A 27,164-nucleotide genomic window follows, 5' to 3' on the forward strand; every position below is an offset into this window, starting at 1 on the left:
ATCTGGTAATTACGGTAATTCAGGCATGGCGTGAATGCAGTGTTATATACGAGCTCCGAGTTAGGCTTGAAACTAACAGCCAATCAGAGCGCAGGTGTGACCGCAGGAGGCGGGGTTTTTCGGAAAATAGGTGGGAAAACAAGAGCTCTTCCCTCTCTCATACTAGCATTTTTCTTTGGCGGTGGCGTGCGTGTGTGGAGCAGTGGAACAGTGGAACATGGCGGATTTGGTGGCTCTTTTTACCTCCATCGGGCTCAGTGAGCAGAAAGCTAAGGAGACGCTAAAAAATGAGCAGCTCAGTTCAGCTCTCAGAGACGCTATTACACAGGTACGTGAGAAACACACCGGCACAGCGCGCGCCCGGCTGCTAGTTCGCTAGTTATGCTAACATCTGTCCTGTCAGCTGTCACTGCACATTGAGATATTAATAGAGTTAATATTACTACACTGTCCTAAAGTCAATTTTAGTTTTTATTTTCTGGCTGCATCTGTTTTTGTTTCGAGTTTCATTATGTGTACATAATGAGTATAATTATGATATATTTCAACCATTAACATTTACACTTTCACTTTCATGCTTTTAACTTAGTTAATACTGTAGCTAGCTGTTTATCAGTCTGGTGTTAATCTTCAGTGTTTCCCTTCAAAACATGCTCTTTTATGATTTGGCAACAAATATTGTTCATTTAATATCAGGAATACATTTCAGTGATTTAGTTTGAAGAATTAATGTCTGTGATTTAATTCCAGAAATGTATATCACTATTTTATTTACTGTGTTTTAATTTTAAATTAGGAATAAATATCAGTGATATAATTTCTGGGATAAATATCAGTATTTTATTTTCAGGAATTAATATCAGTGATTTAATTTTACGAATAAATATCAGTGATTTAATTTCTGGGATAAATATCAGTATTTTATTTTCAGGAATTAATATCAGTGTTTGTTTTATTTTTAGGAAAAAGTATCAATGTTTTAATTTCAGGAATAAATATCAGTGATATAATTTCAGAAATACATGTCAGTACTTTAATTCCAGGAATAAATGTCAGTGATTTTGTTTCAGGAATAAATACTGGTGATTTAATTTGTTGCCGATTCAACGGAAGTGTGCTGAGTCAGCAATCAGTAGAAGGGAAACTGATTAAAAGGGTTTTTTGTGTGTGTGTGTGTGTGTGTGTGTGTGTGTGTCCGTGTGTCCATCCTAAAGGCCCAGAAGCTGTTGGGATCCAAAGAAGTGGACAAAGCCATAGGGAACCTGCTGTACAGCATGGCGTCTCGTCTCCGAGACCTTCGGCGCTTGACCTACTTGACTGATTATATCGTCAAACGCAAGATCAACACAGAGCTGCAATTGGCGGGTGTGTATGGAGTTCTGTGTCTGATCTTATTTCACTTCTCAAACACATGCACACATCTGTTCATTAGGCTTATTTCAAGGTCAGCTGTACCTTTATTGACTTGTATTAATTTGGCATACATATCTGTCCAAAATGAATGATTTGGAGACTGGATCAGTCCAAGCTGTTGAGGGTAGGGGTGTTACTGTCAGTACTTATCACATTGCTGTTATAATCTGGAAGACAAAGTGAGCCATGATCTTCTGTGCTTCTTATGTTAGATAGTAGTAATGTAATGTGTTTAAAACAGTAGCTGATTACACAGCCAAAGAGTTTTCTGTGCAGTTGCGTCTCTCGAGTGGAGAAACGGAGATTGCAGTAATATGATTTAGGGCGAGTCAATAGTCAGGGGGGTGTGAAATTTTTGGGGAGTTGCAGTCAGACACAAAAGGGATGAGAACCACTGGACTAAGGTCTGGGTTAAAGTAGATGGTAATAGACAGAAAAAGTCAATGTTGAGGCAACTGTGAAACCATGACACTGTAACAACACTAGTTCAGGGTTAAAGACATTGCTCAAGGTTCTCTTGTTTCTGTCGAAATATTTGTGATGTGCTTAGCGTCATTCTGGTGCTAATTTGTTGGTTGATGATGTACTTTCTTTTATTCTCGTTAGAAGTTAGCGGGTTCTCGGCCACGCTGGTATATCACAAGAGGGACATTGCTAGTACAGTTACAATGGCGTTTAATAGAAAGGAAAAAATTCAGTGATCTCAAATAAGGAATAGTGGTCAAGTTTTGTTTTTTTTCTTACTCACTATTTTCCAGTGACATTCACCATATTAAAGAAATCCAACATAGACATATCAGACTCTGTTACAGCTGAAACTCTGTTTGGCTAGATAGTGATCTATGCGATGACAAGTGTCGTGGCATTAATGGCGGTATTCGCATGAGAGCGGAAGCTTAGGAAGCTGATCTGTTTGAGTAAAGTGTACAGATGAGCAGGTGAGAGAGCTGTACAGACTAAAGCACTGCTGCATCACTCCCTTTAGGTAGCGATGAAGCAAAGAGAAACTAGAGCAACATCTTGGACACCATTGATCACATTTTAATTATAAAGATTAAAACGCTAGTTCAAGATGGATTTTTTTTTCCCTTTAACAGCACTGATACAGCAGCCACAGTTGTTTAGATGTGTTCTTATCTTTGTTTGCAGCTGCATTAGACTTTGTGAAGAGCCATCCTGAGGATCCTCTGGACAAGAAGGCATTTGAGACTGCTTGTGGTGTGGGAGTTGTTGTCACATCAGAGCAGATTGAAGATGTGGTATGTCAGCTGACTTTCAGCATTATATACATGCCTGGTTGCTGCAGTGTGTCTGACTGGTTTCACAAGAATATTTTGGTGTTTGTCAAAAATGCAGCTCTTGCTTTTCATTTCAATGAGAGCATTACATCAGCCAGCAGACACCAACATTTTGATTAAGTGTTCCCTGATGTGACCATACACCAGCTGACAGGAGGTGGTCTACAGGACGCCTCAGTTATTTCTGGAGATGTTGAGCTAGATGGAGTCGTTGTTGCTGTAATTGACTCGCATTCAGAGCTGTACGATCTGATGATATAAATCTATAAGGGAAATTACACAGGAATATTTACAGGGCCAATTTGAAGTGCAGATTAAGAGGCTGGCTTCATACCATCATTATCTTGCTATGAGGAAGTAATAAAACCGCAGAACCCAAATGAAACCAAATGGACACAGGAAGAACATCTACACAGACAGTAAACTGATCTCATGATTGTACCCAGGACCTAAACATAAAATTGACCATTTTGTTTATTGTCTAAGCGTTTATGTACTTAGTGTTTTATAGAGTTGTCCACAGGACTTTTTTTTTTTTTTTTTTTTTTTTTTTTTTTTTTTTTAATCCCAATCCCACCTGCTCCTGGAGGAATTCTGAATAATCTCACTCCAACTATGCTCCCACAGTTATTATTTTTATTTGCACCTGCCCACAATTTTAAATGGGTTGTGCAGCGCAGCAGTCAATACGCTCCCATGTTAATATACATGTCCTCCCATCTCCATGAGAGTAATAACCCTCTTCTGCAACCAAGCTAGTTTTGTTCCCACAGGATCCCAGTCCCCATGCACTAGTATAACTCTAGTATATTATCACTGCTTATTTAGTCTTAAATAATATTTGAAGTGATGGTAAAAATAGGAGTTAATTCAAAATTTTCTGCAATTAACCAGCAATGTTAAAGGCAGTTTTTTTGTGTGTATATCAGAATCACATTTGTTCTTGTTTCATGTTTCCACAGGTTGAGCTAACCATCAGAAAACACAAAGAGCAGCTATTGGCTGAGCGATACCGCTTCAACATGGGGCTCCTCATTGGTGAATGCCTCTTCATTTTGTCTTGCATTAATACAGCTAACATCAATGGATTAGATATGTGAAGTGCAGCCATTGGTGACCTCTGTTGCTTGGTAACTGATACTGATCACTGATTCTCTAGGTGAAGCCAGAGCTGCTCTTAAATGGGCAGATGGGAAAATCCTAAAGAACGAAGTAGACTTGCAGGTGAGCAGGCACAAGTCAGTTCACTTCACTTCACACTTTTATAATCTAAAAGTTGAGCTCAGCAGATGTTGTGTTTAATTGTACATTGTTCTCTACGCAGGTCTTGCACCTCCTGGGTCCTAAAACCGAGGAAGACCTGGAGAAAAAACCCAAGGTATATTTCTCCATCATGTATATATTTAAAAAAAGAATCATGCATGTTGCATTTGCAACTTTCTCAATAGTTCTAATGTAGAATGTGTGTGTATTGAACAGGCAGATAAAGCCAAACCAGCAGAGAAGGAGAAGAAGGAGGAGACGGTTGAGTCTGTGAATGGTGAGTCACAGGAGGAGTTATTTCTTTAAAAGTGTAAAGCCATAACAGAAGGAAGACACTCTTCTGTTCCTATATTTTCTACGTTCATTCCCTGATGGCTTTGCCAGGCCTTTATTTCAGCTGCCTTCAGATGCTGGTTTGTGGGTCTTTCCGCCTTCAGTTTTGTCTTCAATATGTGAAAAACGTGCTCAACTGGATTGAGGTCAGGTGACTGACTCAGCCATTTTCCATTTCCAAGCCCTTGGGTTCCTTTCGCGGTACGCTTTGGGTCATTATCCATCTGTACTGTGAACGCTGTCCTGTCAGTTCTGCAGCATTTGTATAGCTCTGTACACTTCAGAATTCATCCTACCACTTCTGTCAGCAGTCACATCATCGGTAAACACCAGTGACTCAGTTCCATTGGTAGCCATACATGCCCATGCCATAACACTTCCTCCACATGTTTGATGGATGATGTGGTATACTTTGGATCATGAGCCCTTTCTTTTCTTCTCCATACCCTTCTCTTCACATCATTCTGATAAAAGTTAATCTTGCATCAGAACTGGGCAGGCTTTTTTTTTTTTTTAAGCAAAGACCTATCTGGCCTTTCTGTTCTTGAGTGTTACCAGAGGTTTGCATCTTGAGGTAAACCGTCTGTATTTACATTCATGAAGGCGTCTCTTGATTGTAGACTTTGACAATGATACGCCTGCCTTCTCCAGAGTGTTCTTGACTTGGCTAGATGTTGTGAAGGGGTTTTTCTTCACCAAGGAAAGAATTCTCTGATCATCCACTTCAGTTGTCTTCCCTGGTCTTCCAGGCCTTTTGGTGTTGCTGTGCTCACCAGTGCATTTCTTCTTTATAAGAATGCTCCAAATTGTTGATTTGGCCACTCCTAAGGTTTCTGCTACCTCTCTGATAGGTCTGTTTTGTTTTTTCAGCCGATTGATGGTCTCCTTCACTTGCATCAACACCTCTTTGGACTGCATATTGAGAGTTCCCATGAACAGCTAACAAATGCAAATTCAACACTTAGAATCAACTCCAGACCTTTTATCTCCTTTATTTGTCATGAAATAAGGAGGAAACGGGCCACACCTGGCCATGACACTGCTTATCAGTCAATTGTCTAATTACTTTTGAGCCTGTGAAAATGAAGGAACTATCTAACGATTAATGCAATATTTTTGTTAAAACCCTTGAATTAAAGCTGAAAGTTTGCACTTCAGTCATATCTTGATTGCTTCATTTGAAACTGTGGCGGTGTACAGAGGCAAAAATGTGTCACTGTCCAAATTCTTATGGACCTGACTGTAGATTGTTTCAGTCAAGTAAACAATAACAAAGTTACCACACACATCCTTTCCTAAAGCTTTTCCATGGCGCCATTTTTAAATGTAAAGCTGTCAAATCAATGACTATTTTGTTTTTATAATGTGGATGGCATCTTTATGTGTATGGTGAAGTTGGAGTGGTAAAACACTGTCTTAAATAAACTCCGCATGGTTCATTGCTGTAAATGTATGGCTAGGTGAGTTAGCTAGCTAGCTGATTAGCTTTCTTGTTTAGCTGGGTTTGCACTTCTTTGGTCTATGATATGCAGTTTGTATTGACCTTAACACTGTTTGTTGCTGCTTTTAAATATGTAATATATCATGGAAGTTGAGATAAAACATGCGCTCCAGATCCAGGAGTTAGTGGATATCCAGCTCTCTTTTCACTGCAGCTATCCAGGTGTGTTGCTGTGCTGTGTCTGTTGGAAATCGACACTAATTTCGCACTAATTTGAATTTGGACATCCTATAATTAAATCAAGCTACCAGTCATATAAAAAGAGGTGCATAGAGTATGGTTTTTCGCTGGTGTTTTGAATAATGTTTACTGTCAATTGAACAGCGACCTGTATAGTCTGTTTCAGTTAAAAAGTGAAAGTGTTCTTAAAATATTTGTGCACTGTTGATGGACTGGGATGAAAGGCATCTCTGCTTTACTGAAAACGCTTAACATTCAGGATTCATTACATATATATAAAACATACCAGTAGTATTATACAGTAAAGTGAAACAACAGTAGCAGCTTCAGTAGTGTATTACCTTCTATACAGTAATGCGGTTTTATATTGTAGCACGTTAAGTAAATGATGGATTGACTATCCTCATCAATGAGTTTTCAGAATCAGTGGTGTCTATTTTGTTGACGGGTTGCTGTAGGCCTAGTCTTTATGGTGTTGCTCATTGTGTGATGTGGTACGTGTGACCAATCAGTGCTGCTAGATTCTGTACAAAGCCTAAACAGGTACCGAAAACTAGTACTAGTCAGGTATGTTGTGTAGTGGAAAAAGGCTGGTTTGTACTTCTTGGTTTAGAGCCAGAATTTGAGTTAATAATCTTATTATTAAGAGAATTAATGCTGATGCTGTGTGTGTGTGTGTGTGTGTGTGCGTGCGCGCTACTCTTTACAGATGTTAAGATGGGGAAATCTCTGATGGAGCAGCTGAGAGGAGAAGCTCTCAAGTTCCATAAACCAGGTGAGCCTGAAAGCCCCTGTGCATTCCTTAAACGTCAGTTTCCAAAACACTACACTGATAAATGTATAAAGTATATAATATGTTAACTTCATTATTTATTAAAGATTTGATCCTTCAGTCTGATGCGATGGGCTGTGTGATGCGTATGAATGAATGAATGAATGCAGTAATGTGAACTGTCGACTGTCCTGCTGTGTCTTTCTAGGTGAGAATTACAAGACTGAAGGTTACGTTGTAACACCAAACACCATGAAACTGCTGAAACAGCACCTGGAACTCACCGGAGGACAGGTGTGTGTTTGTGGCTGACTGGGTGTAGGAAGTGGCGAATAAAGAAAATGTTGCACTGTTCCTTATCTTTTTGGTTCATGTTTTTTTCTTGTTGTGTTTTTTTTTCTGTAGGTTCGGACTCGGTTCCCTCCTGAACCTAATGGCATCCTTCACATCGGCCACGCCAAGGCTATTAACTTCAACTTTGGTTATGCTAAGGTACTGCAGCTGCTTTGCACACATATGTACACACACATTGGCACAACATGCACGATGTGTTGATTTTTTACCTTCGTCACGTCCACTGTTTCTGCAGGCAAATAATGGCATCTGCTTCCTCCGCTATGATGACACAAACCCAGAGAAAGAGGAGGAGAAATATTTCACTGCCATTAGAGATATGGTGGAGTGGCTGGGTGAGTCTTCACAAGCTTCCTTCAGTTTTGCAGTAAATATGTCACTGATGGCAACCTGAGACCAACGTGTTTGTGTGGATGAAATGTTTGGCGCATCTCCAGTATATTAGACAGTCTCACCCATAGCCATACATTTCCTGCTTCAGGTCAAAGAGTTTCAGATGCTATGAATAGTTTAGCAAATTAGGTTTATTGTCTTATATTAGTTGGATTTTTGCATCATCAGTGCTGGGGTTTAATTAGTTGAATCAGTTCATTTTTTGTGTATGTGTGTTTTCCAGGCTATAAGCCCTATGCCATTACTCATGCCTCTGACAACTTCGGTCAGCTGTACGAACTCGCTGTGGAACTTATTCGCAGGTGAACAGCACATACACACACACAAAGTAAAAGGCTGTCAAAGTTCGGAATACAGAAGTCTGCTTATAACTTTTCCACATTTTTGTGGAAATGAAATAAACTTAAAATGGGACTTTTACCTTTTGATAGTCAAAGAAACAAGCAGATATTTGTTGAATGGATATGTGCATAATCCCTGTTAAATATGAAGTAAAACCACCTTTGGCTTTAAATACAGCTACAAGTCTTCTGGGATGTGTCTCTATAAGCTTTGCACATCTGGATCCTGGATCCACATCTAGATCTGGGCTTTGACTGGATCATTCTAATACGTTCAGGCACTTTGTGTTGAAACACTCCGGTGTAGCTTATGGCAGAACCTCCACCCTAGTCTCAAGTTTCTTGGAGACTGGAACGGATTTTCTCCTAGGATTTCCCTGTATTTAGCTCCAGCCTTCATGTCCTCATCCCAAAAAACATGATGCTACCACCACCATGATTCACTGTGGGGATGATGATCCCAGGGTGATGAGCAGTGTTTTTTTTTTTTTTTTTTTTTTTTTTCTCCCCCCCCTATTTTCTTATTTTCTTTTTTTGTTGTTGTTGTTTATTTATTTTAATTTTTTAGATGACATGATAAAATCAGTAGTCTATTCTCTTACCAGTTTGGTAACATTTATACATTTTTACAGCACAAACATTTTTTGTCGAATTTGATGTTAATTTGTAATGTATGTGTCCTTGTCAGGGGTCATGCGTATGTGTGCCACCAGCGCAGCGAAGAGCTGAAGGGCCACAATGTGCCGCCCTCACCATGGAGGGATCGGCCAGTGGAGGAGTCCATCGTTCTCTTTGAGAGAATGAAGAAGGGCTTGTTTGCAGAGGGTGATGCTACGCTCCGCATGAAGATGATCATGGAGGATGGCAAGATGGACCCAGTGGCTTACCGCATCAAATACACGCCTCACCACAGAACAGGAGACACCTGGTACGAACATGTCACAGTGATCCTCATGCACATTTACTTTTTTAAAAAAAATGAAAGCCGCTTTGATTTGCTCCCCCTTTTTTTTGTCTCTGCAGGTGTATATATCCTACATATGACTACACCCACTGCCTGTGTGACTCAATCGAACACATCACACACTCACTGTGCACCAAAGAGTTTCAGTCTAGGTATGTGTGGCAGTGAAACAAGGCATTATGTTTTGAGCAGTTCATAATGCTGGATTTAAAAATATAATTACTTAAGAGTTTCTGAAAGATATAGTGGGGTCTGTAAATATGAGAGCACTAGTGAAAATTCTTCTATTTTGCATTTTAAAACAGTTTTTAGTACAAATTATATTATTTATAACAACTGGAGTGAAAAGTAGAATATTTGAAATATTTACATGAATTTCAGAGTTTCTTGGTGTTTGGAACATCTCCTTTTTGCTTTAGTGAGAGTGTGCACTCGAGCTGATATGGACTCCACAAGTTTGTGCAAAACCTTATGATCCATTTAAGTTCAAATCCATCAGAGTGTTGTCTGAACACATTCTTCAATAGTAGAGATTAGGCATGAGGAAATTCTGACCTACTGTCCAAAGCAGTTAACATGGTCGCAAATTTGGTTCCATTTAAATAGGGACGCAGAAATAGTGTAGAATCTTGAATATTAAATATTCAAGGTATTGAACATTTACTTTCTTTGTTTTAAATATTTCAAACATTCTAAAAACTTCTGTTTTTTTCCAATTTTAAATGAAAAAAAATCCCAGATTTTCAGTGTGGCAACCGAAAACTAAAAAAAGCACAGTGAAACATGTGATTTTGAAACACAGTGAAACATGGTGGCGGTAGTACCATGTTAAGCGTAACCCTTGGTTGCTTCTCTGACTGTTCCCCTCTTTACCTGGTCACTGACTTTTGGTGGGTGGCCTCCTCTAAGGTCAGAGTCACTGTGGTACCACATCCTTTCGATATTTAATTAATGGATTCCATTGTGCTCCATGGGATGTTCTAAGTATGAGAGAGGTTTTTTTTTTGTTTTTTTTTTGTTTTTTTTTTAATAATAAAACCCTGATTTATACTTTTTCTAGACTTTTCAAAGGTGTATTTAAAGTGATATCATGTGACACTTTAATTGTACAATTCCATTCACATAACTAAGTAATATTGCACTAGAACTAATTTAGGGGTTTCACAGCAACAGGAGTGAATACTTACACAATCATGACCTATTTTGTGTAGATCATGACATATATTACCAGGTTGTAACACTATGAAATGTGAAAAGTTCAAGTGGGTTGAATACCTGTTCAAGGCGCTGTACTGTACTTTGACACTGATTGGCCTGAAACTTGGGAGGCATTCAGGATGTTGTCTTGTGTCTTCTGTTGAGACCTATAATCAGGGTAAATGTCATGTAATGTAACCCCAACTTTACGCTCTTCAGTCTGTGGTGATAATGCATCTGGCCTATATAGGGAATGTAGATGACACATTCTGTATGTTCTCTCTCATTCTCAGGCGCTCGTCATATTTCTGGCTGTGCAATGCTCTGGACCTGTACTGCCCTGTGCAGTGGGAGTATGGCAGACTCAACCTCACCTACACGGTCGTCTCCAAGAGGAAGATCATCAAGCTGGTCGAGACAGGGGCTGTCAGGTAAGACGCATGCCTACAGCTGGTTGTTCCCATGTTCTCTCACTGATTTCTTCACTGTTTATTTTTTTCTCTAAATGTTTTCCTCTTTCAGCCATACAATGCAGGCGATAGCTGTATTTAGTCCTAGGCAAAAATTCCATGCTCAGGATCATCAGAGCTTCAGAGTTTCTGTTATATCTAATGTGGCACCTTTGAACTTTTATTATCTGGGCCATGACAAAATGTGTAGTAAGAAATCAAAGGGAATGGGAGTTTCATCATCAGCTGATTTATCTTTTGGCTGTTTTTGTAGAGACTGGGACGACCCACGCCTCTTCACCCTCACTGCTCTCAGGAGACGTGGCTTTCCCTCTGAGGCCATCAACAACTTCTGCGCCCGTGTAAGAGAGACATTTCGGCCTCTTTTCTGTTTAGTGGATTCACACATACCTTTGGATGGTAAAAATTTTAATTTGCTTGACCTATTTTTCATTTAGGTGGGCGTGACCGTTGCCCAGACAACCACAGAGCCCCACATGTTGGAGGCATGTGTGAGGGATGTGCTTAATGAAACTGCACCGAGGGCCATGGCTGTCCTGGAACCTCTCAAAGTGACCATCACCAATCTGGCTGCTGATGCACAGGTATGACAGAGCTATGATTGAAACAGAGCTATGATTGAAATGCTTCATATAGAATATTATTGTAACCTAAACCTATTTTTGCCTCTCAGACTGAGATTCGTGTTCCAGACTTCCCTGCAGATGAGAATAAGGGTAGCCATGTGGTTCCCTTCTCCAAAACAATCTTCATTGAGCAGAGTGACTTCAGAGAGGTAGGTGTGAGAGAGATTTAAAGTATAAAAGATGGGGGGGAAAAAAAAGATGTTTTGTATAGACTACTTGCTGTGTGTGTTGAAGTGTAATTATTTCCTGTTAGGTAATGGAGAAGGGCTACAAGCGTCTGACTCCTGAGCAGCCAGTAGGCCTGAGGCATGCCGGCTATGTCATCTCTGTGCAGCGTGTCATCAAGGTGAGCCATGACTTACAGAACATTTTCCTTATGCTTATAAGTTTCCTTCATTTAGACTTGAATGTAAGAATAGTTTGTATACATTTTTTAGTTGTGACTCTCTAGTGGGTGTAAAGACACCTAAATACTGACTCTCATTAACAGATTAGTAAGTTTTTAGTATGTTCAGGAGCCAAAGTCTAATAATGCATGTATTTGCTCATTCATTGCTCACTCACTCACTCAGCTACCGAGAGCCAAGGTTCTTTTGGATGAGTTTAAGAGAAAAAAAATTACCCTGATTAATTTGTTTAATTACCTGTTAATATTGTCTATCTCTCACCGTATATGGATATTTAAGGGGGTTTACTAAGTAAGGAAAAAAAACACAACAGAGCATGCTGTTGTGAGGTGACCCAACATCATCCCAAAGTGTATTTATTCAGCAATTTGCCAAGAATTAACAAATAAGATGACATTAAGTTACTTTTAATGTTGTGGACCATTTGAAACAAGTTCATTCCCATTATCATGTACATTATAGCAGCTATAAAAAAAAATATCATTTCCTCACCATCCTTACTTTATCTCTGCTAAAGTTAATTAGACAAAAAAAACCACAACTTGTCATGTTACCTAGAAACCAGAAAGTGCAAAATCCTCTGACCTGAAGACACCCAAGACTCCATAAATGTTACTGTACAAACGATAACGATATTAGAATGATGGCATTAATATAAATCTGTGATTTACCTTATGGCCAGCACTTCTGTCTGAGCTGCAGTTATAGAAAATTAATTCATACCTGCTGACCAATCAGGTTTGAGAATTCAGCTGCACTGTGGTATAAATAGAATCAGGACACATATTCACATGCATGATTTTAAGACTATTTTACATTAATAGAACACACATGAGAAAGATTTAGGAATTTATTTTTGTGCATGTGGATGATTTGTGTATTGCTCTTACATACTTTTTCTGTGTTTGAGTTGCTTTTGATTTGCTGTTTTGTTGAAAGGATGACAGTGGTAAAGTGGTGGAGCTGGAGGTGACGTGCACCAGCTCAAATTCTGCTGAGAAACCCAAAGCCTTCATCCACTGGGTCTGCGAGCCCCTGCAGTGTGAAGTGCGCCTCTATGAGCGACTGTAAGTGTGTGGCTCTGTGTGACAATAACTGTTTAATGTACTGATACAGGTTCATTTGTTTGCAGCATTAAAAGAGCATGGACATCTGTGATCATAAAAATCACCAAAATATAACTACACTCCATGTGTAGCACCTTTAATCACTTGTTCTTGTTATCATGTATTTTATCAAGTGAGTGAACGTGTCTTTCTCTTGATAGATTCCTCCATAAAAACCCAGAAGACTCATCTGAAGTGCCTAATGGCTTCCTGAGTGACATCAATCCGGTGAGTGTTGATCCTAATGCCAGTGTTTTGATCTATTATTCTATTATTGTCATCCAAATAAAGCTGTGGTTTTCAATTCAATTCAATTTTATTTGTATAGCGCTTTTAACAATGGACATGGTTTTGTGCCCTATCATCTATTAATTATTTCATATTTTTTCCCAGAATTCCCTGCAAGTGATTGAAAATGCCTTAATTGACCGCTCATTGAGCAAGGCCAAAGTCTTTGATAAATTCCAGTTCGAGAGAGTGGGTTATTTCTCCCTGGATCCAGATAGCACAGCTGATAAGGTATGACTAAGCAACACACAGACAAGTGGTCAAGACACAATAATAATGTAATACTTGATTGAAAACAGCATGCATGTAAAAACAATGCACTGTTTTTAAAGCATTGTGTTGATGCCTGATTTGTACTTCCATAAACATCTGATCAAAGCTTAGTACTTCACACAGTCTTGTGGGGACCTTTTAACTTGAATCAAAGGAAGTGCCAACTTCATTGTGGTTTTCAGTGTGACATCTATAGTTTCTATATCAACCCTCTAAACCAGGTTCTCAGACATTTTGCAAACAGAAACTGTTTTAACTGTAAAATAAATTCCACAAACCCTATCAGCAATATACAATAATATTTTGGGTATTAATTGATTGACATTACTTAAAGCAGGGGTGTCCAATCTTATCCACAAAGGGCTAGTGTGGGTGCAGGTTTTCATTCCAATCAAGCAGGAGCCAGACCTGATTCCACCTGTTTAATCAGTTGATCTTAGCTTTCAGTAGACTCAGGTATGGCTTCTGCCTTCTTGGAATGAAAACCTGCACCCATACCGGCCCTTTTCAGATAAGATTGGACACCCCTGCTCTAAACTATAGACTCGAGGAAGTTACCACGGCAGGTTCACTCTAAATACCAGATAGTATCTTCTCAGGTCGTTCTACATTTGACACATTTTCAGATCCAGTTCACTGTGACGTATTTAACACATTATGCTGATTGACACAACACATCTTGTGAACACAGGACATAACAATGGTTTAAGTCTTAAAGCATGGTACCATTGTATTTCTGATGCTTCACATAAATTGGCAACAAAATGTAATATTTGATGTAATATTGAATATATACAAAGTAGAATTAGTGAATACCTTTGGATGTAAGTAATGCACTAAACAGCATGTTCTGGAAGAAACTGTTGATTAGATGTAGATGTTAAGACCATGGTGAAACACTGTATACTAGAACAGAAGATCAGTAGCTGCTGTTCATCATTCGAACCACCAGGTTATGCTGTGGTAACACAACAATGAAATGCTTTAAGGGAAATTATTATTTTCAATACAGTTAAAATCCTTTGGAAACTTTCTTTCGCCATTAGACAAGCCTGTATAAAAGAACACTGAGTAAAAGAACACTTTTTTTCTAATGTCTGTTTATTTTCTTTCCACAGCTGGTTTTCAACAGGACAGTGACACTCAGGGAGGATCCTGGGAAAATCTGAGAGCTCCCCTGGACCAAAGAGCAATGGTTTTATGTATGCTGGACTACATCACTGTGCAGAAATGGCTTGTAACTTATAGGAAATGTATCAGTAATGTTTAAAAGGTGGAAAGTCAAAAGGTTGTATGCTGGTGCTGGGCAGTGTTGGCGCTTACATATGCAATGTTCTTGTGTCTCATGCTGAACTCCTTTCATATGTCTGGGGAAAGATACAAACTTTTGGAATAAATCATATTTAAGTAAAAAAAAAAAACATCGTTTGTGTATTTATTTTGTGTGCAAATCCACTTGAGGAAATGAATACTGTTACTGAAAATGAATGAATAAATGAGGAAGTATTTTAGCTCTGAGTGTTTTTGTATACATCCATGATAATGATTGAATATACTAGAAGATTAATGTGTATAAAAATATCATCTTGAGCAGAAAACCGCTACTTAACTGCAGTAATTGTCTAATTTAGAACCTGAATAACCTTCACATTTTCAGTCAAAGGTGAATGGGGAGGGAAAAAACGCCGATCATTGGACAAATCCACCGCTAAGTCAACCCTGTTCTCGGCTTATACAACAAACCCGAACGACTTCCTTCGTGGTTTTTCGGTTTCTCACGAGACTGTTTGGCTGACACGGCTGTCAATCATTCCCAAACCTCAGCCCATTGGTCAATTCAGGTGTTACCGATTAAACCCCGCCCCTGTATTGCTCTGCAGGCTTCCTCTGCGAGCAGAACATCTCCAGAGGAAAACATAATAAAAGTAAGATATGCAACTTATTCCAGTGTCGCTTTTCGTACGTCATTCTTTCGGGAGAAATACATTTATACACACTTTATTTTCGTTGCTGTATAATTCAGCATGAAAGGGTTTCTACACATTGTTTTCAACCAGCCGAGTCAGTGTGCATCCTTGCTAGCAGCACATTTCGCTAAGCTAGCTAGCATACATTTTTGAGGCTAGTCTTTGCTTAGCATTATAAACACCGGTTATGAAGTTGACGCTCAGATATTTATTTGCATGAGTGCAAAATGCATGTGCAGAATTTATCTTTTGCATATATACATGTTTTATTGTTTTGTAAGAGCTCCTCCTGGGTAACACTGCAGCTCAGGTTAGCTAAAGTACCTAGCTAGCTTCTGTACTAATAACAACAATATGAGAGTGACAGTATGATGCATGAGAAAGTTGTAGCTACAGTAGCAGTATTTCTATTTAGCATGAATGTAAATGTAGTATGAAAGTGTTGTTGTTGTTGTTTTGCTTTAAGATAACAAGCTTTTAGGAGCACCACGCTGTTAGAATAACATTTCTTGTTTTGCAGGAACATTTCATCCCCACCAGTGACGTGTCAAGTGAGCCATAACAAGAATATAATAAGCATATATATAATATATATAAGGTACAATGTCTTTAACACCTCACCATTGTGATTGGTTTCCTTCTGAAACCATACACTGGGTTCTTATAAATATTTTACATTTATTCTTCCTCTAGAATGAAGCGCACATGTAAAATATTATTGTATTTATCCAAATAGACCAAAATACAAAGCTACTTTCTGATGTCTTGTTGATCTCTGGGTTTTTATCATTATTCTTTTGATTATGAGGTGGATCTTTGGTTAAGGGAGAGAATAAACCTGACTGTGTATGTTGCAGAGACGGCGGGTTGCGGCACCGCTGCTGCCAGGATGTCCGGCACAGGTACGGTGCTGCAGCAGTTCGTGAGTGGCCTTAAGAGCCGGAATGAGGACACGCGTGCCAAAGCTGCTAAGGACCTTCAGCATTATGTGACAACAGAGCTGAGAGAGGTATGCAACACTATACACCATTCGCTCATATGTTCCTTTGGATTTCACAGAAATGGATGTTCGATTTCATGCATCTTTAAGCCCAGACTTGCCTTTGACACTTACGTATTTTCTGCCTACACTTCCTTTTAATTGTTTATGCAGTGTATTGCAGAAGGTTTAGGCACCCTAGTTTTTTTTAAACATAGTTTTTGTCTTAGAAGTTTATTTGATGTCTTTTGGATTATTGCATCAGTTTAAAAAAAGAAATTTTTAGATTTGCAAACATTATCCCCCCAATTACATATTACAGAAAATGTTTGTATGTCAGTAAAGAAAGTAACACATTACATAATAGACCACCTTTTTAGACCCCCAAAAAAACAAAACAAAACAAGAACATAAAGGCTGTCAGGGATTTCCTGCAAATGAAGAAGCAAGTATGACAGTCAAAGTCTCCAAAAGAACTGTGGCAGATTCTCCAAGAGAAAGCTTTCTTATGTTCTCATAAAACCTGAAATGGTAGTTTTTTCTGTAGAAAAGTTTAATTTCACTACTTTTAAAGGCATCTTAGCTTTAGAGCATTTTGTTTCATGCTCCTGACTTTTGCACCGTACTGTATATGTAATTTGTCTTTTATTCCTCCTTATGTTCCTCGTTATGTTACTTTTTGTATGAAATATTATATATATATGTATCCTACTATTCTAGCATTTTTGTGTCCAGTGTTTTTGTAACATTTTAATTTGGACTTGAGCTAACATTGACTGCCTCCGTATTGTTTCCATTGAAGCTAAGCCAAGAAGAAGCCACCACTTTTTATGATGAGTTGAACCACCACATATTCGAGCTGGTCTCCAGCTCAGATGTGAATGAGAAAAAAGGAGGGATTCTTGCCATAGGTGAGTCAAGCGTACCTGATAAAATCAGATTAGAGTAGATTATTGTTAGGTTCCACAATATTTTGAATATTTTGAATGTTTTGTTATAAATAATAAATAGTTGGTCAGGCAAATGTTAATTTCCTTATTAAATCGCTTTGTTTTGCTGTGTAAAAGTATTTCATGGAACTGTAACTTAGCAACTGTTGTCAACACTTGTACATTAAAAGATTTACTATTTTAGCACGGAATAGAGCATTATTCATTTTCATAATTTCTGCAATAGATTTCTACATTGTTTATTGTTGAACTTAAATTTAAGCCAAGGCATCATGTAAGCCTCTTATTCACATACATTTTCAGTTGGAGCAGTATTTAACATTTTGAACATGATCCATTATCGGTGCAGTCTTAATCGTTTCTTTGCCAACGTACTGTCCTGTGCAGTGAGCTTGATTGGAGTGGAGGGAGGCAATGCCACACGGATCAGCCGCTTTGCCAACTACCTGCGTAACCTGCTGCCCTCCAGTGACTCGGTAGTCATGGAGATGGCGTCCAAAGCCATGGGGCACCTATCCATGGCAGGAGACACGTTTACTGCAGAGTACGTGGAGTTTGAGGTGAAGCGGGCTTTGGAGTGGCTGGGAGCTGACCGGAACGAGGGCCGGCGCCATGCAGCGGTAGGTGAAAAATATTGGACTGATCTGATTCTGAATGGTTCAGTAATGGCTCCCTGTGGAGCTACTGCATAGGCTTTAAAGGAAAAATCCACCTGAACAACTTGCATATTAATCTTTATAATTACAGTGTGATTTTCAGTGGCGTACAAGATTTATTAACTTCTTTCAGTCTATTTTCATTTAAAACCTCAACTGTTTACTGCAGTACCCACGATGCCATTCGGCTACCTGCTGATAGTGGTATTTACCCCATGCTTCACCTCTGCCTAATGAGAGCAATGCATCGTTAATCTTCATAAGTGAAATCTTCTGAGTAGGTAGTGACACACTGAGTTTGTACACCCCTGACCCTCGAAGGCTAGCACATCATAGTGTCACACTGCGTCAAAGTCATCATAGTGTGATCTTGGAGAATAATCACTTAAGGCTCTTTTTGCGACAGGGCTTAGGTCTCGGATCATGGGTACTCCAACCTCACGTTACGTCTTTGTCTTTTCATTCGCAGGTGCTGGTGTTGCGGGAACTGGCCGTCAGCGCACCCACGTTCTTCTTTCAACAGGTTCAGCCTTTCTTTGACAACATCTTCTATGCAGTATGGGACTCTAAGCAGGCTATCCGTGAGGGAGCAGTGTCTGCTTTGAGAGCGTGCCTCATCCTCACCACACAGAGAGAGACCAAGGAAATGCAGAAACCCCAGTGGTACAAGGTGAGCTCTAACCACTTCACATGGCATGGTGGAAAAGTACATTTCTAAAATAGGCAGCTTGGGTTTTGGGGGCGTGACTTTATAGAGACCACTAAAGGGATGGAGGGTGTATTTGTTTATTTTGAGTTTCAGCTAAATACTGCCTAATTATAGACTGAATGAGACTTTTCCCCCCACTTGTATCTAAGGACATTTGGGGTCCTGCTGTTTATTTGGGATTTTTGTGACTCTGACTTTTTTTTTTTTCCTTTCACTTGTTGTTTCTTTTTTATTCTTCTGCTTCGGTCTTTCTTCCCTTTCCGAATTATGTGTTTCACTGCTGGTAATGGGATTTCTAGATGCTTTGATATCTTTTACCCTTCTCCTGCTCTGAATGAAGCTAGTGATAACTCTTTTTCTGATCCCGTTGACTCTTTAACTGCTTGCAGCAGAATGCTGTGAATTAGCCTGTTCAAATTTTAAGTAAAGTATACGAGACGACAGTTTTAAGTTGTTAGGCATCTTAAAGCACGTTCAAACAAATTAACTAGAGTTAAGGATGAGAAATTTTGAACTAGCTTAAAATGTAACTGCTGAATTAGAATTGAGGCCACATTGTAACATGGTTTCAACAGGAAACACTATAAAACAGGAAACTATAAGAGATTTACAGTTTTCACCCAGAAACCAAGGAAATACAAACCTTTACACTATAAACTGTATGCTTAGCTATATATTAATCCTACAGATTTTATTCCTCTTCAGTTGTTTAAATGAATGATGTTTTGGATACAATTCCGGTCCATAGCAAACGTTTGAAGAGGCAGAGAAAGGTTTTGACGAGACGCTGGCTAAAGAGAAAGGCATGAACAAGGATGACAGGTGCCATGGCGCCTTGCTGATTCTGAATGAGCTGGTTCGCATCAGCAGCATGGAGGGAGAGGTACGCGTCTTAATTTCCTCTTAATTGTACAAGTAAAAGGACAGCATTGTGCTTTAAACGCCATGTCCTTCATCTTATGTCTCATTTACTCTCCCTTTCTCACACACTGTTGCTGCCTCTCCTTGTCAGCGATTGCGAGAGGAGATGGATGAGATCACGCAGCAGCAGCTGGTTCATGATAAGTACTGCAAGGAGCTGATGGGCTTTGGCACCAAGCCGCGCCACATCACACCCTTCACCAGCTTCCAGTCGGTGCAGCCACCGCAGTCCAACGCCTTGCTCGGTCTCCTGGGTTACAGCAGCCAGCAATGCTTCCTCAGCTTTGGCGCTGTGCCAGTGCCTTCCAAGAGCACGCTGGTGGAGAGCCGTTACTGTCGCGAGCTGATGGAGGAGCGCTTCGATCAGGTGAAGCATCACAGAGTTCACACAGAAATCACACTTTGTCAAGTTCCCATAACATTAATAACCGTCATCCCATCATCAACCTCTCTTTTCTTTCTCTTAAAGTTAGTAAGATGCTGCTTATCTTGTTATTTAGAAACCACAAAATGAAACATCCTTTGCTCTTAAGACTTTATTTTGTGGAAAATTTACTTTGCATTACTTATAAAGCTGTGCTTTGAATAAGAGCAGGAACTATAGTCTGAGCCATGCTGCTATGGAAAATGAATTAACACCTTCAGACTAATCATGTTCGAGAATTCAACAGCACTGTGTTATAAAAGATGCTGAATAAAAGATTCTTAGCTGCATACACTGAATGATTAATATCAAGATCCTGTCCCTTCTTATTTATGTTTTCTGCTCTTTTTCCTTAAAGACAGACTGGTCCTTTCCTGTATATCACTTGTTAACATGTTGTTTTATCAGGTGTGCCGTTGGGTGCTGAAGTACAGGACCACTAAAAATCCTCTCATCCAGATGACTATCCTCAACCTGCTGCCTCGCCTCGCAGCCTTCCAGCCACATACCTTCACAGGTAGTGCCTCTGGATAACTCCATAACAATCTCTCTAATGTTATGTTTTAATATTCAAATCTATGACTAGGACTGATATCAAATTTGCAGTTGGGATTAAGTTGGAAGTATCTGATAATTGACAATATTTTGGTGTTTTGATACTAAACCTTCCCTTCTAACAATATATAAAGCATAATCATAATCCGATCGGATTTAGCAGTTATTAACATTTTAAATCTTTAACTTTGATGTCAACCTACTTTCTGCCTGTGTGTTCTCAGATCAGTATTTGTCGGACACGATGGGTCACCTGCTGGGCTGTCTGAAGAAAGAGAAAGAACGCACAGCTGCATTCCAAGCTCTCGGGCTGTTAGTGGTGGCTGTGAGGACTGAGATTCAGCCCTACCTTTCCAAAATCCTCGAGATCATTAAAGCAGCCCTGCCACCGAAGGACTTTGCACATAAGTAAGAACTAATAAACATCACACTAGAATGTTTGAATTAGACTTTTCTGCATGGGATAGAAAAGAGTAACTGACATTAAATTGTGAATATAGTATGACATTGCTATCCAGTTGATGTTAAATACTCTTTGTGTTTTGTTTTCTCTCTTTCAGGAGACAGAAGACCATGCAGGTAGACGCCACCGTCTTCACCTGTATCAGCATGCTGTCTAGAGCTATGGGACCCAGCATTCATCAAGATATCAAGGAGCTTCTAGAGCCGATGTTAGCTGTTGGACTTAGGTAATAATTAAAATGCTTGAATCAGTCCTATCTTTTTTTGTCCATTCTGCACCAAAAACAACTTACACAGTCTATGCGTCATGCTGGTTTTGTTCTCTCTGTCTTAGCCCTGCGCTGACAGCCGTACTCTACGACCTGAGCCGACAAATTCCTCAACTTAAGAAAGATATCCAGGATGGATTGCTCAAGATGCTGTCACTGGTGCTGATGCACAAGCCGCTACGGCATCCGGGCATGCCCAAAGGCCTTGCACACCAGCTGGCCTCCCCCAGCCTCACCAACATCCCTGAGGCCAGTGATGTGGGCAGCATCACTCTGGCTCTGCGCACCCTGGGCAGCTTTGAGTTTGAGGGTAGAACATTCTTTCTCTTATCTCTTTCTCTTTAAATGTTGTGGGCGATTTTGCTGTCAGTATAATCCTCAGCAGCACCTTGTTACACAAGTCAAAAGTTTGGAATACACTCTTGTATACCCTCAACTGAGGATATAGTTTTCATGGTGTTAAAAATGTTTAAATTAAGGTTTAATATTTACTTAAAATTAAATTGTTTCCCCAGTCAGATATTTTGTATTTATAAGCAGGTAGCAAAAGTGCTCTGCCTATTTGAGAGCTTGAAGAAAAAAAAAACCTGAATGTAAAATAGTAAAATAGTTTAAATTCTTCTCAACCAGCTGCATGATGAATCTTCACCCAGGATCTTGATGTTTTTATTTATTTCATAGTGTTAATGTTTTCACTATTATTCTAAAATAGTAGACTATTAAAATGGGGGAAACCCTTCTATGAGCAGGTGTGTCACACTACTGTTCAGGATTTTTATATTTTTTGTGTTGTACCGTTGTTCATTTACAAATTGCATTTGAATTTTAATCACTTCAAATATTTTAGTATTTAAATGCATTTGAATGTTAAAGAGCCTGTAATGTTATTCTACCACAGACAGGGTAGACATTAGCAGCAGAGCTACATTATGTGTTTTCATGTGTGAAAATGAAGATTATGTTGCTTTAATTTGAAAAGGATATGAAAGTAGTTTATTTCAGATTTATTTTTGTTGATTTACTCACTGTAATGTTTTCATGTCTTATACTTAGCTAGTTTTCCCAGGATACTCAAGATCAATGTAAAAAAAAAAAAAAACAGGAGTTGTTGTTTTTTTTTTTAACAGCACATCAGGAATTTAGATATTATATTATTTAAGACACACCCCAGCACACAGTGACATATATACTCCCTACATAGGAAATAACACAATTATAGAGGATACATGACGTTATGTAAGATTATGGGATTACGGTAAAACACCATTTGAGCATGTCCGCTAACTTAAAATTTAAAACTGTCCTTCAGTAGTCCGAAGGAAATATGGCAACTTTGGTCATACTTAGTCCTTGCACTAAAGGGTGCTGATATGTGCCGGACTTTCAAACCACATGATGAAGGCTTATTTGTGGAATCTGCCTGCACTAACTCTTCTTACCTGCTGCTTGTTTTCTAGGTCATTCCTTAACACAGTTTGTACGGCACTGTGCCGACCACTTTCTGAACAGCGAGCACAAAGAAATCCGCATGGAGGCAGCACGGACTTGCTCACGTCTCCTCACGCCTTCCATCCACCTGATCAGTGGCCACGGCCACGTGGTCAGCCAGACAGCCGTGCAGGTGGTGGCTGACGTCCTCAGCAAACTGCTGGTAGTAGGCATCACAGACCCAGGTGGGAAAGACTGTTTCATTTTAGCTGTAGATTATGTTGTTAATAATAGCAATGCAGGTTGTACAGGGCAAATCAAATTTATTTCTTAAATCTGATCATTATACCCAATGTATGATGAGATTAAGTTTGTGCATCTGTTGTTATAGTGATGACACAGACATCGGTGACAAACACTGGCTAAACAAAGAAAAGACAGACAGGCCACTTCAATGCTCCAGGCTTAGGCTCAAACTCCTGAGTGCCTTTATAAAAATGTCAGAAATATAAATTAAATTGAATTTGAAACCACATACAACAATGCAGATTAAACCCAGCAGTCATGCACATTTTTTTCCACCCTAACTACTCAGGCTTCACAAATTCTGAACAAATTCTCTAATAGTCCAGAAAGCGGTTTTAGTTTTAGAGGTTTGGACCAAACATTATGGTAGGTCAAATTGCCCCCAAGTGTGAATGAGTGTGTGAATGTATGTGTGCATGGATAGGCTCCAGATCCACCACAACCCTGACCAGGATAAAGCAGTTAGAAAGGAAGGAAGGGAAGAAGAAAGGAAAAAGGAATTGAAGAAGGAAAGAAAGAATGAAAGAAGGAAGGAAAGAAAGAAAGAAATGCTGTACTGGTCTTTTTTTCTGTGCACAAGAACTGTTTAGTAATAATACTATTTAGTAATTTAGCCCTGCAAACGCTATACTAATGTTTTTCATCATTTATCCTTTTTCGTTTGTATTGAAAATGTGGCTGTATTGGCAGTGTATTATGGACGCTTGTTGTCTTCTATGAAAATGAATAACTGTAAGATGATTTTGCCATATGCTGAAAACTGTGCTACATGGATTTTTCATCTCTGTCTTAACATTTACTTTTGATTCCCATTTCATGATATTTCCAGATCCCGACATCCGATACTGTGTGTTGGCGTCCCTGGATGAACGCTTCGATGCCCACCTGGCACAGGCCGAGAACTTACAGGCTCTCTTTGTGGCATTGAACGATGAAGTGTTTGAGATTCGAGAACTGGCCATCTGCACAATCGGCCGCCTCAGCAGCATGAACCCAGCCTTCGTTATGCCCTTTCTGCGGAAGATGCTCATTCAGGTAGCAGTTCAATTTAAATGCATTCTTCTTGTTTGAATCTGTCTTACACAGTTCTGAAATGAATTAGTATTAAGTTAACACATTCATTTACACACCAAGCCATAATTTTTGGAAGAGATTTCCTTATTAGGGTGTAGTTTCATGAGCTGCCAGCAGATGGAGTAATTATTCAACCAACTTTATGCCAAGGACAAATATTTTGTCAACTTCGTTTCAGTAACATTGTGTCCTTCCTTTTTCATTGCCCCATACTAACTTAAAAATTTTATGCACTCTCTTGTAAGGTATTTATGTAAGCTTCATGTACTATTATTTTTACACAACCTATTGATAAAATCTAATTCTGTTTGGAATGGTTTACAGGATACCATTTTGTAAGTACCTTATAAATGCATTGGAGATGTTGAATGTATCAGTGTTTAATGTAGATAGTGATATGGATTAGGGATAAATTTAATGTTTTAAGTTCTATTTGAACTACTCCTTTTTCTTTGCCCCTGACAGACTTAACATTGCTATTTTTCAGATCCTGACTGAGCTGGAGCACAGCGGCGTGGGCCGGAACAAGGAGCAGAGCGCCCGCATGCTGGGCCACCTCGTGTCCAATGCCCCTCGGCTCATCAGGCCTTACATGGAGCCCATTCTCAAAGTATAATCATATACCATTATACCAAATTATACCAATACAGTGAGATTGACTGAGTGATTGGTAGCTATCACCACAGTTGCGAACACTACCGTGATATAATTTATTGGCCATATCCTCCACTAATTATATTTATTAAGTTTGTCTGGTGCTTGTGGTAGGAAGTAGAAGATAGTATTTATAATTCTCGTTTAAATCATTTATCTATGTGTATTCTGCATGTTTAGACAGTACTATTGCTCACTCCACCTTTATATTGTTTAATTTGATGTTATTTATGTATAAGCTCACTGAATCTCACCATTGCCTTTCATATAGGCGCTCATCTTGAAGCTGAAGGATCCAGACCCTAACCCTGGCGTAGTCATTAGCGTCCTAGCTACCATTGGGGAGTTGGCTCAGGTATGGAACTTTCACTCCTTGCTGACCCTGTGACCTGTCATGCTGTGTAAATAACCCAAATGCTGTTCTGATCAGGTGAGCTACTGGACACGGCAGGGTCACAGAAACATCAGGATTAGGGTTAGCGTAGCTGTACAGAGAACAGAGGGTGCAGGTGATGCCAGAGAAGAGGCAGGAAGTACAGACGGACATGTACAGGAGAGTAAGGTCAGGAAGAGGAGGTTTGAGAGAATGGAGAGAATAGTGATTGTTTGAAGTGGACAAAACAGTATGTAACATTTGCAGATCTACCTTTATGGGAGTAAACATGTAACACGTATAACCATAATTTCTCCAGTATTGCTTTGTGATGAAATGGATGGTTATTAAATGATTGTACCAACAAATAGATTGCATTTTTAGTGGATTTACCAGTTTTTTAAAATTTATTGAATAAAATAAACCCTCGCTTATAATTGACCAGGTGTACGTGTGTGTGTGTGTGGTGGCAGGTGAGTGGTCTGGAGATGAGAAAGTGGATGGATGAGCTTTTCCCCATTATCATGGACATGCTTCAGGACTCGTCCTCTTTGGCCAAAAGACAGGTATGATGATCAAATGACCAAAAAGTCTAGATCTAGTATGATTTCAGGTTTCAAATGGATATATTACTGATATAGGATTTTTATCAGATGTAATTCTTGGTATTTTCTCTGGTACTTCATATCTTGTTATGTGGTTTTATGCAGTTCACGTACAGCAGAAGCTGCCATTTTTTCATAATGACAATAACAACAATGAAACATTTTCAGGCTCATTCACGTTTTTTTTTTTTCCCTGTAATTGTCTTTTATTTGCCCTGTGAAGCTATTTATATACACAGGTCAGCTTATTCTTAATTTCTGAAATTGCCCCCTATAGTGAATTAAACAGCACTGTTAGTCACGGCATGCGTGTTATGAGTGGTGTATTGCATTTCCCACTTCTCTGTGGCAGAGTTCCCACTGTAAAGCTTGGCGAAATGACTAAACCACATTTCGCTGTTGCTTGGAGCCAACTTCAGTGCAGGTGCTGTGAAATTGTAGTAGTTAACACAACTATGATAAGGTCCAGTTCCCGCATTAATAACTTTCTCTGCTACATTCATCAGAGATATCTTAAAGCCAAGGTGATTTAAGTGGGTTTGGGAGGTTTTTTTTTTTAAGGAAAACAGAAGCCAAAGAAACAAAAAACCTCACTTCTTAACTGCGGATCCTGTTTTCTTTTTGAGTTTTTTCACCTGTGTGGTGTAGTGTGAGTAGCAGAAGGTTCTGAATGAATTATGCCATGTAGATATTCACTGTCTAATCCTTTAAGTGAGCTTCATTTTACCAAATAGTGCTTTGTAGAATCTGTTTGCTGGTTGTCTGGTGTATGCTGTAAGTAAGGAATAAAACATGAAGGGGCATGCTGGTATAGGAAAATGAACAACAGGATGTTGTGATTTGGCCGAGTGCAGTTACTGCTACCACCCCAAAGATTATTTTTCTGTAACAGCACATCTTGAAGTGTTTTATTCCTTTTATACAATAGCAGTTTGACATCATCATCGTCATGCTTTCTGACAGTTTGTAATTACATATAATGTTGTCGTACGTCCATAAAGCAAGTTCGTTCCTGCTGTCACTTTTGTTGTAACAGCTACAAACAGTTGGCCTCTCACTCGAAGTTAATACAAGTTAAAAAGAAAATCAGCGTGTCATAACTGAGCAACCTCAAATTGCAAAGTCCTCTGTTCTGAAGACTTTTCCTGCAGTGGCAAATTTAAAGCAACAGCTTAAAGTCTTCTTTTATAAATGTCTTTGCAGAAAGCCTCACCAGAGCAACTTCTATACATTTTTTGTTGTTAAATAACAAAATGTTTTTATTGTTAAATTATGTGGAGCATGTGTCTTCCGTACAAGTCTTATGAAGGAGTTGTTACTAGAGAAATGACAGTGTACACAGTGCACTTTAATATACACCTGTGATTGAAATACAGACAACACTATTGTCAGAGATGCTGTTATGAAAATTAGTCAACAGCTTCCAACCAATCAGATTCAAGAATTTAACAGCATTATGGTATATCGTTACCTAGAGTTCGAGTTACCTCTTTCCTCTTTAAAGGAATGCTTCACCCAAAAATAACAGTCTGGCTAATTGTGAATGAGAAGTATCAGGGTACAGGGCAAGATTAACTCTTTTTTTTTTTTTTTTTTTTTTTTACAATAACTTTTTTTTTTTACAATAACTTTTTTTACAATAACTACAATAAC

The 27,164-nt window shown here is 39.1% G+C and overlaps 2 protein-coding genes across 5 annotated transcripts in view; both read left to right on the top strand.

The window, feature by feature from the left end:
• Positions 1-144: 144 nt before the first annotated feature.
• On the top strand, positions 145-14,600 carry qars1 (glutaminyl-tRNA synthetase 1). Its single transcript, XM_053236011.1, has 23 exons — positions 145-328; positions 1,215-1,365; positions 2,563-2,672; positions 3,674-3,749; positions 3,871-3,935; positions 4,036-4,089; positions 4,191-4,251; positions 6,698-6,763; positions 6,969-7,054; positions 7,166-7,252; positions 7,350-7,449; positions 7,731-7,809; positions 8,537-8,776; positions 8,872-8,964; positions 10,303-10,440; positions 10,733-10,820; positions 10,917-11,063; positions 11,153-11,254; positions 11,359-11,451; positions 12,452-12,579; positions 12,780-12,846; positions 13,012-13,137; positions 14,298-14,600. The coding sequence occupies exons 1-23, from the start codon at positions 218-220 to the stop codon at positions 14,346-14,348; spliced, it is 2,319 nt and encodes a 772-aa protein (XP_053091986.1). The 5' UTR covers positions 145-217; the 3' UTR covers positions 14,349-14,600.
• A 424-nt stretch (positions 14,601-15,024) lies between these two features.
• mtor (mechanistic target of rapamycin kinase) overlaps positions 15,025-27,164 on the top strand; it is a 92,444-nt gene continuing 80,304 nt past the window's right edge. Inside the window, exons 1-17 of one of the 4 annotated variants that reach the window (XM_026925220.3) lie at positions 15,025-15,104; positions 15,667-15,744; positions 16,004-16,155; positions 16,928-17,036; positions 17,463-17,695; positions 18,201-18,401; positions 19,189-19,323; positions 19,453-19,728; positions 20,194-20,302; positions 20,565-20,748; positions 20,901-21,029; positions 21,137-21,381; positions 22,529-22,744; positions 23,635-23,840; positions 24,367-24,489; positions 24,805-24,888; positions 25,380-25,472. In XM_026925220.3, coding sequence (XP_026781021.1) covers positions 16,036-16,155; positions 16,928-17,036; positions 17,463-17,695; positions 18,201-18,401; positions 19,189-19,323; positions 19,453-19,728; positions 20,194-20,302; positions 20,565-20,748; positions 20,901-21,029; positions 21,137-21,381; positions 22,529-22,744; positions 23,635-23,840; positions 24,367-24,489; positions 24,805-24,888; positions 25,380-25,472 — 2,463 coding nt within the window. In that variant the 5' untranslated portion in view covers positions 15,025-15,104; positions 15,667-15,744; positions 16,004-16,035. Of the gene's footprint in view, positions 15,105-15,666; positions 15,745-15,954; positions 16,156-16,927; positions 17,037-17,462; positions 17,696-18,200; positions 18,402-19,188; positions 19,324-19,452; positions 19,729-20,193; positions 20,303-20,564; positions 20,749-20,900; positions 21,030-21,136; positions 21,382-22,528; positions 22,745-23,634; positions 23,841-24,366; positions 24,490-24,804; positions 24,889-25,379; positions 25,473-27,164 lie in introns of those variants that run through there. The other 3 variants (XM_053236008.1, XM_053236009.1, XM_053236010.1) reach the window with 3 other exon arrangements.

The sequence above is a fragment of the Pangasianodon hypophthalmus genome, chromosome 8 (assembly GCF_027358585.1).
Source record: "Pangasianodon hypophthalmus isolate fPanHyp1 chromosome 8, fPanHyp1.pri, whole genome shotgun sequence".
In the NCBI taxonomy this organism is placed as follows: domain Eukaryota; kingdom Metazoa; phylum Chordata; class Actinopteri; order Siluriformes; family Pangasiidae; genus Pangasianodon; species Pangasianodon hypophthalmus.

What these genes read in the sequence shown, in the direction of transcription:
- qars1 (XM_053236011.1), top strand. Translation starts at nt 218, where the DNA reads ATGGCGGATTTGGTGGCTCTTTTTACCTCCATCGGGCTCAGTGAGCAG. An exon ending in ACCTGGAGAAAAAACCCAAG is followed by an intron (nt 4,090 to 4,190) that starts GTATATTTCTCC and finishes TGTATTGAACAG; the next exon opens with GCAGATAAAGCCAAACCAGC. An exon ending in GTCGAGACAGGGGCTGTCAG is followed by an intron (nt 10,441 to 10,732) that starts GTAAGACGCATG and finishes CTGTTTTTGTAG; the next exon opens with AGACTGGGACGACCCACGCC.